At 38.3% G+C, this 14168-nt stretch overlaps 2 protein-coding genes across 3 annotated transcripts; both read right to left on the bottom strand.

Annotated features, from left to right (window-relative positions):
* Positions 1-1469: 1469 nt before the first annotated feature.
* LOC116196968 (F-box protein SKIP22-like) lies at positions 1470-3351 on the bottom strand. Its single transcript, XM_031526942.1, has one exon. It carries the CDS (start codon positions 3280-3282, stop codon positions 1726-1728), a length of 1557 nt encoding a protein of 518 aa, XP_031382802.1. The 5' UTR covers positions 3283-3351; the 3' UTR covers positions 1470-1725.
* A 983-nt stretch (positions 3352-4334) lies between these two features.
* On the bottom strand, positions 4335-7155 carry LOC116197976 (protein YIF1B-like). 2 transcript variants are annotated; one of them, XM_031528266.1, is made up of 5 exons: positions 6940-7155; positions 6297-6469; positions 5367-5465; positions 5126-5277; positions 4335-5012 (listed from the first exon to the last, which is right to left on the bottom strand). In XM_031528266.1, the coding sequence occupies exons 2-5, from the start codon at positions 6465-6467 to the stop codon at positions 4625-4627; spliced, it is 810 nt and encodes a 269-aa protein (XP_031384126.1). In that variant the 5' UTR covers positions 6468-6469; positions 6940-7155; the 3' UTR covers positions 4335-4624. The 2 variants fall into 2 exon arrangements, with proteins under 2 accessions (XP_031384126.1, XP_031384124.1); XM_031528264.1 differs by having other exon boundaries at positions 6913-7154.
* Positions 7156-14168: the final 7013 nt, after the last annotated feature.

Below are 14168 nucleotides of genomic sequence, written 5' to 3'. Positions count from 1 at the left end.
CGATATTCTTTCAACTTTCAGGGAAGATCCTTAGCAAGTCCTGTAGAAAACTATCAAAGTATGCCACCAAGAAGAAGCTTTAATGAGAAAGAATCAGCATTGTAATTTTGGAGTAAAAATTCACATGTTTCATTTTCTCGAGACTAATATAACCATTTTTGTCCACATCAATACCATCAACTCATCCTTTAGATCAACCATCTTCGTCAAGAGTGCTCGCAAGTGCCTAAGAGGAGTAACAAAAGTTCACGTGCCTGTGGGACATGCCTTTCCTCCGTTCTTCTACTAGTCATCCTTTTCTCGGTTCTCTTCTCTGGTAATTCTCTCCGATATGGAATATATCTCATATATTTCATTGTATATATTTGGTTCGTCTATTTATCATATGTAAGCTGAACAAAATATATCTATATATATATATATATATAAATGTTTATGTGTATATATGTTAATAAGGAGCAATAAGTGTTGGAATAATAAAGGGATGTCCCCATCTCAGGCTTCCTGTTATTATGCCGGGGAGTGTTAGTATGAGCTATGCAAGGACCACTGCTTAGGCGTAGGATGGGATTATGGCTATTGCAGCCTAGACGGCCAAACGTGTTGTTGCGGTGAAAATCAATAAATTAATTCTTGGCATAAATAAATCATACATATGTGTTACAAAATCCTCAATCACATCTTATAGAATACAATGGCCAAATAGTAATTTTTTAGTGGTGGTTTGAAATTTTAAAACTTCCAAAAATGACCGGTCTAGAGTAGATTGGAGGGGATTTGAAAACTCAAATTAGTTATATATAGTGTGAAAAATCCAAAATGTGTACTATAGATTTTGGGTAAAATATAATATAAATAAAATATGATAACTATATCCATAAAAAGTATGATCTCATTTACTTTTTGAAAAGCAAATATATAACACATCATATCTAAAAAACTATAATCTAATTTATTTTTTGAAAAACAAATTACATGATTTTCTCTGGATCTTATCATAAAACTATTCTCTCTCCAGACGAAAGAGAGGGGGAGACGATTTCCCAGCATAGGCGACCTCGCCTGGGCTGTTGCGGTCGGCTTCGAACCAGCACCGCCCCTTTACGTTGTGCTCTGTGTCTCCGACTCTTTTTTCTTTTTTTGAAATTTTTTATTTTAAGAATTAATTAAAAAAATTAAAGTATAGGGCATGTTGGTCATTTCCTTTCTTACCCCTATCCCAATCTCTAGATTCTCTACCATGTACCAAATACTTGATTGTATTACAAGTATCGTTGGGATTTTACTTCCCATCCAATCCTCGCGACCGAACATAGCGATAAAGCATCAGGACCGATAATTTCTGGGCAGACATGTTTCAATTTCTACCATATATGAAGAGCCAAAGATTCAGTTGATTAGCAGCATGTATTGATTCTCATGAATAATCATAAAACCGAAACTTAACTACCGAACGATGCACGGGGAAAGAATATGCAAAACGAGCTCGACTTTATTTAAGCATATGATGTCGCGACTAGAGGTAGGAGCACTTGCTTTACTATACCTACCACCCCTTTCTTTTCAAGAGACTAATTTAGTCATGCCTATTATCTGTTGCTGAAAGATAAACCAAAGAAAAGGTCCAAAACTCAACCTTTTTACATGCAAAAACATAACTCACATGCCCTTCTGATATGCCCCCTGTGGAGAAGGTGAATAAGGAAGCTGATCCTGAATCAAGAACTACCGATTTAATCGTCCAAGATTGCAGGTGCAGCTGCGCCCAGCAGTTCGAAGGATTGAAAGCCGAGGAAAGCCACCATGCCTATTGAGAGAAGGGGGCCCCAGCCCTGGCAACCAATCGTGATCTCCCCCAATTATGCGAGGAAAACCTAAAGGGACCGGGTCCCTCAACATCCTTTGAAATGGAACAGGCCTGATCCATCGGGATTGCCTCTCCCCAAGGAAAGAGGTGCACAAACTGATTTTGTCCCTCTTCCTCTTCAAATACTCCAGTTTCCAGTTCGACACATCTTGCATGTCTTTCACATCTCCAAACTCGCTCAGAAATTTCTGCTTCCAGAAATCATCATGTGATAACAAGTAGCCAAAGTCTTTGCTCACGAGAGCCATTTGTAGAAGGTCATGTATATCAAGCAACTCCAGAATCTGCAGCTTCAGCTCAGTTGGAAGTCGCATGAGACAAGATGGGAGCGGTAAATTAGCCCTCTCGCAGAGGTCTATTAAGAGAGGCAATGTCAACCCGTCCTTCACAACCTTCCAAAATTCAAAAACTTCACTATTAGGATATGAACTTCGGCTACTATCCCCATAATTCGCTCCATCCTTCTTATCACAATTAGCCCACATTAAGTCTATAGTTGGAGCAAACCTGTACTCATCCAGACAGATCCTATACAACCCCGACTTCCCCTTGGCTAGAGACCCATAGACAGTCAGGTAATGGCCGATACTCTGAATCTTCAGATTCACACTCTCAACCTCATTCGACCCATCAGCAAGAAGCTCAGGCAGACTGTACAACAACGAGACGGAAAAACCCGGAGAGGGCCACTGATCAGGGAGGTGGAAACCATCCGCACGTGTCTGAGTCACCGAGTTGAACCCGACAAAGCCAGATTCTAACATAACCGCATGAATCGCAATGACTAGAAGTCTATGTTCAACCTCATCTTTACCCAGCTCTTCTCTCAACACCCTCCTAAGGAAGTAAGGCACAGAGTGCTTACACACATCGAATTCCACATCCATAGCATCAGATCCAGCACCGTGAAGCTCAGATAAACCCTTACCTTCACTACTCTGCGACTGCTCCTCCGCGTCGCCCTGGCCGCCCACATCTTCCATGTCAAAATCCACGCCCCGATGACCCAAGTTCTCTCCTTTCGCAGAACTGTCGCTTGCCATGGGGTTCAAACCGACGGTAAGGGTGTCACCTGCTTCAGATTCCACAGCAATGGCGCCAGCACACGGCACTGTAGCCGACGAACTGGGGGCTGGGGTTGGAATTGCTTCTTGCTGCTGCTGCGCAGGGAAAGCGAAGGCGTTCGGGTTAAGGGAGTAATAAATTAGATCCCCGGAGGTAACGCCTAGGGCTTTGAGCGAATCGCCATCGCCGGGGGCGGAGGAGCCGAGCTCGTCCCTGCGATTGAGAGAGAGGTGGACGGAGGAGGAGGAGGTGGAAATCAGGATTTGCTTGAGGAGCCGGAGAGGGCATTCATCGTGGACTTCGAGTTTTAGGGTTTCTTTGGATTCGAGAGATCGGAGACGGAGCTTCATGATTGTCTTCTCTCACGATTTGGGGAAGATTTTCCGTTTGCTCAGTCTGTTCGCAAAAGGGATATACAATGGACTCTATATATTATCTGCAATTTATATTTTTCCCTTTTCTTTTTTCCACCTAATTTTCCTTTTATTTATTTATCCTTATTTATTTAAAATTATTTTCAAGGGATGGCAGAGTACGGTTATGGCGCGGAAATCTCGAGAACTGTAACCGCACTGTGATCTAAAATCGTGCACCATATCCGCACCACATTCACCGCAATTTTGAAAATTCAAGACCATAGCCAAAAACCGTTGTTATCCACAACGTACCGCACCACAAAATTAAATTAAATAAAAATAAGGAAACAAAGCAATTAAAGAAATAAACAATATAAAAATCTAATAAATAAAAATTATCAGTATTCTATCTCTATAATTTTATTAATTTTTATTAAATTAATTAAGAAACCATTGAGATTCGCATTGGAAAATAAGTTAAAATATTCCTCTAAACATAAAGGTTGCGGTGCAATTTTTATCCGCGATATTTTATCAAAACCACATCTGCACCGCATCGCTGTGATTCTTGAAATTAAAAATCATATCAACACCATAACCATTTGGTACAATTATATGGTGTAAAAAGTGATGCCGTTATATGTGGATATGGTTTTTTTGCCAACACCATTGTCATCCCTAACCATTGCCTTGTTTTGGAGTGACACGTGTCAAAACAAACTTCGGAATTACGAAACAGCTCCTAGGTTTTTCTTTCTTTCCATTAACTCTCTTTTCTTTTGGGTTCAATATAGAATCTCATGGCTTAGGAAGGACGAAGGATTGGAAAGCAAAGCACAATGAACAACCCGACGAGAACCTCTACATTTTTTAGATTAAAGTTCCCAGACCGCATATCATTACTCCATTATGAGAGCCATCATCCATGACTGAGTAGTTACAAAAGAATATATGAACTCTTTGGGATTGAGAAGGAAGTCGATTTCAGAAGAAGACGCCTTCGCCGTGCCATCAGAGCATATTTGGACCCACACAAGTGTCTTACATAGGAAGGCTAAAAGACGAAACATGCACATTGCTCGGTTTTATATCACAGCCAAGTTTCAATTCGCGATCCAAGTATGCATGGAAGGAGACGCATGGCTGCAAATTAGCTCGATCTGCATAGCAGTAGGCGGTCATATCTTCAAATCTAAAGTTTATGGTTGGATATCTATCTATAATACCATAAAATGGGAGGGCAATCGAAAGTGCATAAGCTTATGTACCACAAAATTTTGCTACATAACAGGTCTCATTCACCAGTACTAAATATCACTGGTTGCAACCAACAGCATCAAAAGAGCCAATTGACAGTAATGTTGCCCAGCCACGAGAAGATCGGGAACTGGGCAAGAGCAATGAACAATAGGAGGTAATGGTGCCTGCTTGAGTCGTAGCTCCTCACCTCAGCGAACAGGACCCTCTTCATGGTCTTCACAAGGAAGATCCCCATGCACAGGCAGGTCCACGGCATCAGGACATAGTACATGTACCTGATTAGGATTTTCCCCAGTACCGCGATGGCCAGGCCTGTGAAGGTGTAGCCTGCGTAGGCCACGATGTCCAGTAAGGGAGCCTCCCCACTCCCAAGCGAGAGGAGAGTCACCTTGAGGAGAGCCACTTGTAAGAACCACCCCAGCAGTCCCTTCGCAAATAGCCAGTTGAGAGCTTCGGGGCTGAACCTGGAATTAATAGTATTCATATTTTAAGGTTTATTCACATACTTGGTCTCTTTCGTTCATGTGATTTAAAGAAATCCAGATGTATCCAAACAGAAAAAGTGAATTACACTTACTTCCCCTGAAGCCCCAAAGAGAAGCCAGCAAGAACAACATAGGTGCCGAATGCCATAAACGGGATGTACAAGTCAGGGGCATTGATGTCGTAAATTGGGGGTTTATAAGAAAGCCTGCCCCCAACAGGCTCCGTTATCCTTGTCCAGTGACCCTGAGTAAAGTAAAATACAAAGATTATCAACAGGGCAAGAAAACCTTCCTTATGGATGTCTGAAGTTAAGATCAAGATATGGAGCTCACCCTGTGAAGGAATGGAAATAAAACCACCTTCAATTTGTTCCTCACGTATTGATCATTCACTTGGAAATAATACTGAGGATCGGAGAAGTATCTGCTTATCTGTATCGAAAGAGAGTAAACACCTTCATCACAGAGCTAACAGCAACAATCAAACTAGAACATCCATAGAAGTTATATGCATCAGCAGGATATATGGTTTTTGAATTTCAAGTATTACTATGTGTCAATAATTTGCCCTTTTCTTGGAGTGGATGGTAGTCAAGCTAGGAAATGATATTGGGAACCATATAAACAGAAAATGTGCTTATGGGAGTCTTTGCAGTTTTACATGTTAATTAAACTCAAAATGGGTAAAAATACTTTAGGAAGATGAAGGACCTCAAAGCGAAGCTCATGAAACTACCTTTTGAATCTCAATCTCAACACATAAAAATGATGGGGCTCCTTCAAATGACCTAAGTTATTACCAAAAAGAGTATTGCAGGAGAAAACTTCACGTACATATTATTTACTGAATGCATCACACTGGAAAGTAATTTCCTTTATCATTTTTGTTTATATCGTCAAACTTATGCAGCCAATTGGAATAATTTTCCATACAGAATAAAATACATCTACTTTTTGACATACATCATCCCTTGAGGTTTTGCCTTGACTGCTAAGACGCTAGTAAGCCTCAGAACTAATCAAAGCTAAAACTCATTGTCAACAGTAAATACTACTCAGACTCGTCCAAGAAGGAAGTTTTTTGTGATTGGATAGACCCCAAAGAAAAACGCAATAGATACCAGTACTTTAAGATTGATTTTCAGTCAAGACGAGAAAAGTTTTAACACCCAAGCTCTGCTGTTGAAATCTACTCTACATGAAATTTACTTTCCATAAAGCAAAAAACAGCATGATCATTTAGAGTATCGATATCGTACTTACATTGCTTTGCACGTATTCAGAGCTAGAACCCAAAATTTTCTCTCCATATGCTCCAAGACCACCTTTTATAAGTCCTGAACTAGCTCCATAGAACGCATTTCCAAATGGATTAGGCTGAGCAGCAGCCTGCGGATGAGGAACCCCTTGCTGCAGACCTGCAGTGTTATACATGGCTGGAACAAAAATGCCATAAAATAGATGAGCTTTGAGATAAAATCATTGGCATCAACAACCATGCACACTCACACTAATTACGCCGAAATATGCCTATTTGCAAATCCGACAAATCATTTGTATACTCGGCTATGAATAACACAAGGATGTCTGCCGACTCTCCTTCAAGATTCTTTTTTTATATGGGAATCATGAAGGAAGATCCATTTCCCCTATTGGGACAAAAAAATTTCTCCTATAGGAAATCCGACGAGCAACTCGAATCAACCTCAGGACAATCAAGCCCTATGCGACGTTAATGAACATAGAGAACAACCTTAACTGACAAGAAAGCAGCATGTGATCCCTACACCAGCTGAATTTTCAGCTTAATTACGCATCATCTTCTGCAGATGCATAAAGCTAGAGATTTATTACAGATCAATGGATTATAGTTACGCACGAGAAGAGAGAATCAGTGCGGCTGGACCTCGAGCTCCGGCGAGCTTGAGTGGCGGAGAGAGATGAGCAGACGGGTGATCCGATCGGTTATTGGCGGAGTTGAGGCCGAGTCGGAGCTTAGAGTGGCGAGCAGCGGTGGCGGGACCGGCGGTGCTGGGTGTCCCAAGGGGAAGCGTTGAGCGGAGAACGGAGGAGAGGATGGAATGGGTCTTCTTCTTCCATCACAAGGAAGATGGAGAGTGGGGAGATGGAGGACGACGGTGGCCGCACGTGTTCTGCACGTGCGTTCGGTCTTGATGGCTTTCGGCGTTGTCGGCCCATTGGACTCTGTCAGATGCATAAGCGTCCAATGGCTTCAATTGTCTTAATAAGGTAAGGAGGTCCAAGCTCAATTTAAAGTTTAGTTTAGCCCAGCTCGACTTTAATGTCGAAGATTTTACGGTTTTAGGATTTTAGGGTTTTTTATACGGACCTTATCTAAAGTCTTAACGATAGTTTTACAGATCACTGATCATTGATCATCACAAGTAGGGGTGTAAATGGTGAGTACAGGTGGTTTTTTCTAAAAAATTGTGGTCCCTGTTTAGTTCAGACCGATTTTTTCAATATAAAAAAACCCACCCGAAAAACATTTGATGATATAAAAAACCGACCACCCATAATTTCGGTTTTCTAGTGGTTTTTCGGAGATCGAAAATAAAAAGAATATATATTTAAGTTCAAGGAATATAATCCATTACTAATCAATGCAAAAATCCAGAACAACTACAAAGCAAATAACAAGTCTAAATAACGCATTGATAAGAACTTTTCTTTTATAGGTACATTGATAAGAACATAGTCCAATACAAGTTAAAACAACCCACGCTAATAACAACTTAACAACTCCAAAACTGACCAACGCTTTTAATTTTTAAGGCTCTAGGGGAGATGGAAGGGAAAGGAAAGTGAAACTTTGAGTGAGGAGCCGCGTGCCCACTTTTTATTTATTTCTTTAATTTTTTTGTCTTCTTTGTTGATTAGCATGGAGATGCTCGTTTATTAAATAAGGTAAATAAAAGGTGATTTTAAGCACGTGAATATTCATCCAAGTGAAAACGACCTATTCCATAATCAATTTATGTAATCTAAGAAAACTGCATGCATGCATCGTCCTCCTTTCATTTGGAAGGATATATGTGATTGACGATGGATGAGGTAGTTGATATGGAGGTTAGATCTCGTGAGGATGCAAGAAAAGGTAGATTTATGATAAGATTTATTTATGGATAAATTGCACCGGTAGTTCAAAAGGTTTCATAAATGTTTCAAGTTGGTCCAAAATGTTTTTTTTGTAACTTGATGGTACATTAAGTTTCAAAACCATTTCAATATGGTACATTCCGTCATCTTAAGTTTGACGCCGTTATACTCCAAATTTTTAAAATTACAAAACCACCTAAATTTTTTGAACTTTTTCAATTTTGCCCCATATTCTCTCTCTTCCTTCTCGACTTTCTCTCTCTTTTGCAAGTTCCAGTGAGTTCCCGTCCAACGGCCCCCAAGATCCGCCCCTCCGATCTGACGGCCCTGTAAAACCTACCCTCTGTCGAGTTCCCGTCGAACAACCTCCGAGATCCGCCCCTTCAATCCGACGGCCCTGCAAACCCTCCCCTCTGTCTTCGATTCTCTGCTGTCTCACAGGGCGGGACGATGGGGGCAATCAAGCCGGTGGTCGCGGACGGGATAATGACCTTCAGGTGGGTGTTCTGCACCTTGACGCTCGGGGCAGCGACAATGGTCATCCTTCCCTACTCGGGCTCAACCAGGACGTCCTGCCGTGGGCCTCCCTGGCCATCACCATTGCCCTCGTCTTCGTCCTCGTCATCGTCTTCGAGGTGTCATCGATGGAGCGATCGGCGGGGCGAGCTCAACCCCACCGCCACAGCGTCGTTCTACGAGGATCTCTAGGGGTCGTTGGACGGGAACTTGCCAAGTTGAATAGAGGGGAGCGGGAGGAAGAACAGTGGAGGGGGAGGAGGAAGACGATGAATAGTGGAGGAGAGAGGGGAGTTGGGACAAAATTGAAAAAGTTCAAAAAATTGGATCATTTTACAATTTTAAAAAGTTTGGAGTATAAAAGCGTCAAGCGTAAGATGACAGAATGTACCATATTGAAATGGTTTTGAAACTTAATGTACCATCAAGTTACCAAAAAAATATTTTGGACCAACTTGAAACATTTATAAAACCTTTTGGACCATCGGTGCAATTAATCCTTTATTTATATATTATACGATAACTTGGCAGTGAAGTTACCACAAAATATTCTGACCAAATTAGAACCTTCTTTTTTAACATTTTATTCAACAAATGAAAACCTCATGAATTGAATACATACGCGCGCGCACACACATGTATTGATTCTTTTACCTTTTGTTCTAAACCAACCAACCCACCAACATGCCACACTATTGAATACACAATTGCAAAACTTATGGCCCCAGAGAACTCTTCAATTGCAGAACCAAGAAATATATATACATACATACATATATATATATATATCAATCCTGCATATTTTGTCATTTGGACCAGCATGCGGTCAATATATAATAAGCTAATTTTTTCTTTTACATGAACATGAAGTTCCCGCAACTATGGGCGTATTATCTGTACAAACTGATAATTAAAATATAAAACTGGAGACGAAAATCGGAAATCAAATCACATGCATGTTAGGAATAATGGAAATTTGCCCACCCCCCGCTTAGTTTCATGCCGACTCCCAACTCACGTCATGCTTGCCGACATCTGACTTTAATTATAAAAATGGGCAGTTCTTCAATGGTCAACTCCTATATATCTTAATACCTAATTTATATGGGCGTTTGTGTATATGTATACTGAAGTTACACGCACTGACGGACATATATATATCTGTCTAGTACATATTGATATAATTATATGTATCTAATTTTGTGTAAAATTTGTATAGTTGCATGAGCTAGCGGATATTTGTATGTATGTATGTCACATATATATACATATATATAGATGGAGACATATATATATATATAGAGTGTAAATTATATAAGAAGGGACCACCTAATTAAATTATATATATATATATATATGGTAATAATGTGCAGTACCATATATCGATTCATGTGAACGAACTCAAAACACAAAGCTTTTAGAAACGCGGGCGCCGCTTTATATTTTTCCATCCTGAGGCCCAGAGGGACCGTTAAATGTGATATGATGGTAAAGCAAACGCGTTGACGAAACCTAAATATTCTCATCCAAATGCCAATAACTCAATATATTTTCTATTATTAAAAAGCTATTATAGTAATTATTGTTTTTCGGATTAGACCACAACCATTTTTTGGGGGAAAATTCTAACATGGGACACTAAATAATGTCTCTTGGTGAGACATATACTTATTTCACCCTTTAAGTATTAAAACTTACATTTTAACCCGTAATTTTTTCAATCTTATTACAATATCATCATGTCACATTCTAAAACAATCAAATATGTTTGATTGATTATCGCAGGTAGACGGCGACACATGTCACAATTACTATCCGACCCTTTAACAGTTCCTACCTGAACCATGACAAATCTGACCAGATTTTTTTGAACTAAACGGTTTTTTAAGAAATCGGCATAATACAAAGCTATTCATAATTAAATCAGCTCGGATTTATCGGTTTGATTCGTAAACTCGATTTAAACATTTAATTATTCTTCTGAAACAGCATCGTCGGCCATGGCATCCATCATCGCCAGAGAATAGAAACACGAACTTAGGTTTTCATTTGGTGAATTACAACCAGATGAAACAATACATAATCAAGTGAATCAAACAAATGAATTTAGTCAACTTATGATTAAATTTCATGAACGATTTATGTACGGCCATGCTCTGACGTGTTAAAGATGACCACTAGTGGTGGTTTTGTTGTGCAATTGGACGAAGATCGGAGTTGGACGAACATAGCATGGCGGTATGCAAATTTATGAAATCACAACAAGATTGTGGAAAGAAAACGAGATTGTTGCAATAAGGCTCAATATATTTTAAAGATTATGAATGCCGTCGTCGATGGCAGCTTTCGCTAAACGAATGGCTGCCTTTTCTTTTCAGTTGTCCCAAAAAAATCTGGAAAAAAATAATTATGGAATATTAGTTTTTATGGGATCACTATCCCTAAAATTATGGAATTAAAAAGGTAAATTAAATTTAGAAAAATAAGTAAAGCATATGAAAAACACGATTCATCTAACCGCCATTTACTTTTAACCGTATAATAACTTCGCCATTATCCTTTTAGTTAGATTTGCTTAAACGGATCATAGAATTGGCCAAGATCAATATATAATTGGCCAAGACCATTGAATCGGCTGATTCTATGGGTTTCCTATTTAGTATAAAAATTTGCTAGGCTGTGTAAAGATTTGAACCCATGACCTCTAGCTTCCCGTACTAGCATGCTACCAATCAAGCCACCACTATTTTCTTGTTTTTTTAACTTTACTTTTAAATACTTATTAAAATCCAATATTTATTTTCGAGTAAGAAATATTAAATATAGACATTTTTTTATACTATCATTATATTTCTTTGAAATCATCATATTTCTATTTTAATTATCATAATTGTTTTAATAATATGAATATCTATTTTATTTTAATTAAACATGCAGTCCGATCCATCGAACCCTCAGTTGGACCCATAAACCCATACCCCTTCCGGTTCACCATCCGATCTGGTTCTAATAACACTGATTTATAGCACAAATGAGTTCTGGCAAACATGACAATTAGCTTAAGCCAATATAAAGAAGCAAAATAAAAGTTAGTTTTGTTCCAAATATTTGTTCTATCAGATGATCTTTATCATTGCTACATTCATCAACCATTGAGACAATAAATAGGAATATAATTTGAGGCCGCCCTTAGCAAGTCATTTAATCAACCAAATTCAGTATTGATCTAAGTTTTTAACAATTACTCAATGCTATTTCTTTAGTTATATTTGTTTAAGCGAATTATAGAATTGGTATAGGCCAATATATAAATATATGAACTTATTAGTTTTTCATCAAGGTCCTTTTCACTGATATTTTTGTTTTTCTTCCTAAAGAAATTTATATCCCTAAGATTATTTATAGCACAAATGAGCTCTGACATACATTGCAATTAGTTTGTGCCAACATAAATACACAAAATAAATGTTAACTATATTCCAAATATTTGTTTCTATAAAATGGTCGTCATCATGGCTGCATTCATCAATAGTCGAGACTATAAATAAGAATATAATATGAAGGTCAGCCTTGGCAAGTCATTCAATCGACCAAAATAATTATTGCTCGAAGTCTTTAATAATTACTCGATGTTATCCCTTTAGTTGGATTTTGCTTAAACAAATTATAAAATTGGCTTATGCCAATGTATAAATATAAGAAATTATTAGTTTTTTTTATTAGGATCATCTTCACTGATACTTTCATTTTCCCTTCTAAAGACATTTATATTTGTACGACTATTTATAACACAAATGAGCTCTAGCATACAAGACAACTAGCTCGAACCAATAATACAAAATAGTTTTAGGAAGAAAAATTAACACAAGTAACGAACAAAATATCCTTGAAAAATATCAACTTACCAAAAAGAAATTGCAAAATATCCCTCAATATTAGGGAATAATATAAGGAAACTATCGTTGCCAAAACAAAAAATTGATCGGAAGTTGGGAAAAAAAAAGAGCAAGATCAATATGTCTGGCCTCCGACAAACTCTTTCAAAATACAACTGGAAGCCTTTAGCCATGGCGCTGTTTGACAAAGTGAAGCAAAACATATCGATAGGAATTGGCCATAGTAATCGAAACTAGTTTCTCGTTGCAACGACGGGACATCCGGCATGGGACTTTTTTCATATTGAAAGCATCGTAAAATTGATGAGGGAGTTGAAGTTTCAATTCCGGTGAATAAAATTTTCAATTAGGTACAAAAAAAATACAAAAACTGGTTGTTTGTGGAAAAAATTTGATGATCGAAAAGGCCGAAATCTCCGTATCAATTGCTAGATGATGATCGAACGTGGTGATCGGAATAAAAAAACGGTAGAATGAACCAACGAGAAACAAAAGAAACTGATTAGAAAAATGATAGAATGAACCAATGAAAAACCGAGCAAACCGATTGAATAAATAACATCAAATCGGATTTGCAAAAAACCAGATTATCAGTTCGGTATTAGTTCGATTAATTAGGGTCGGGTCTCGCCTATTACCCGATTGCATTTGTTTTCGAGTGTGAACATGTGTGACGATGTAATTGGGCCATTTGTCGGATGAGTGAGGGACGAGTACAAATTATTGTCGGCAAAAACCGCTAAATTAATAGTTGAATGACTACAATTTGAAGGGCAAAATATGTAATTTATGAATAGCCAAGATTTCATGTTGGAATATCTAATAGATAAGATTAGTGTCCCACCATAGGATATTATTTAGTGTCTCGTGCTAAAAGTAGTCTTTTTTTTCGGAAACTCCGAAGATGTTAGAGGGATCATATATATAGATACGCATATAGCTAGGCACTGCATAAGCACATGAAAAAGAGACTAAATTTCAAGTGGACGGGGTCTCTCATGAACCAATAGGTACGTTTTTCCACGGGTGCGATTCTTTCGGGGTCGTGCAATAACTGTATATAGTTGCATGCTCGAAAAAAGTCCAGATAGAGAAATACACTACTAATCATAATGTGAATCCGAAATAGTATTTAGTTTGAAAAACAATTCGCTAATTGGAAAGCGTTCGGAACATAATTTTGAGATCTAAAATTCTACGATCCGTTTCTTTCAAAGTTAATATCCTTAATTAATTAGAAAGGGAACTTATGTGGTCCAACGAAATTCCTTTTGGTCTCAACGATATCGTTAATAGGCTTCTAGAAAAGTTGAATGATTTCAATGGCAACGATCGGCTAATTAAGCATGAGACATATGTATGCAAACCTATGTGCCGTACCATTTCGTGCTCTCTATCGACTTCTGATCTCATCTTTAATTTGTTTTTATCATATGTAATATTTTTTTTCTAAAATAATTCCTAACCGGTGGTTGAGCATCTTCCAGAAAAAAAGAAATTTATTCGCCTATTTTTCCAGATAAACATAAAATTCCAAATTTACCCCTTCCATGAAGTTTCCTCTATCTCAATCTCTCTATATATTTGACTACCAAGTCGCCCT

Source organism: Punica granatum, chromosome 2 (assembly GCF_007655135.1).
Source record: "Punica granatum isolate Tunisia-2019 chromosome 2, ASM765513v2, whole genome shotgun sequence".
NCBI classification, from domain to species: domain Eukaryota; kingdom Viridiplantae; phylum Streptophyta; class Magnoliopsida; order Myrtales; family Lythraceae; genus Punica; species Punica granatum.
This window is presented reverse-complemented; position numbering and strand designations above follow the sequence as displayed.

Bases quoted from the DNA above. Each gene is read 5' to 3' on its own strand.
- LOC116197976 (XM_031528266.1), bottom strand. From the start codon at position 6,467: ATGTATAACACTGCAGGTCTGCAGCAAGGGGTTCCTCATCCGCAGGCT. The intron at 5,466-6,296 runs GTAAGTACGATA...CTTTCGATACAG, and splicing joins CTGAATACGTGCAAAGCAAT to ATAAGCAGATACTTCTCCGA. The intron at 5,013-5,125 runs GTAAGTGTAATT...TATTAATTCCAG, and splicing joins TCTTTGGGGCTTCAGGGGAA to GTTCAGCCCCGAAGCTCTCA.
- LOC116196968 (XM_031526942.1), bottom strand. From the start codon at position 3,282: ATGAAGCTCCGTCTCCGATCTCTCGAATCCAAAGAAACCCTAAAACTC.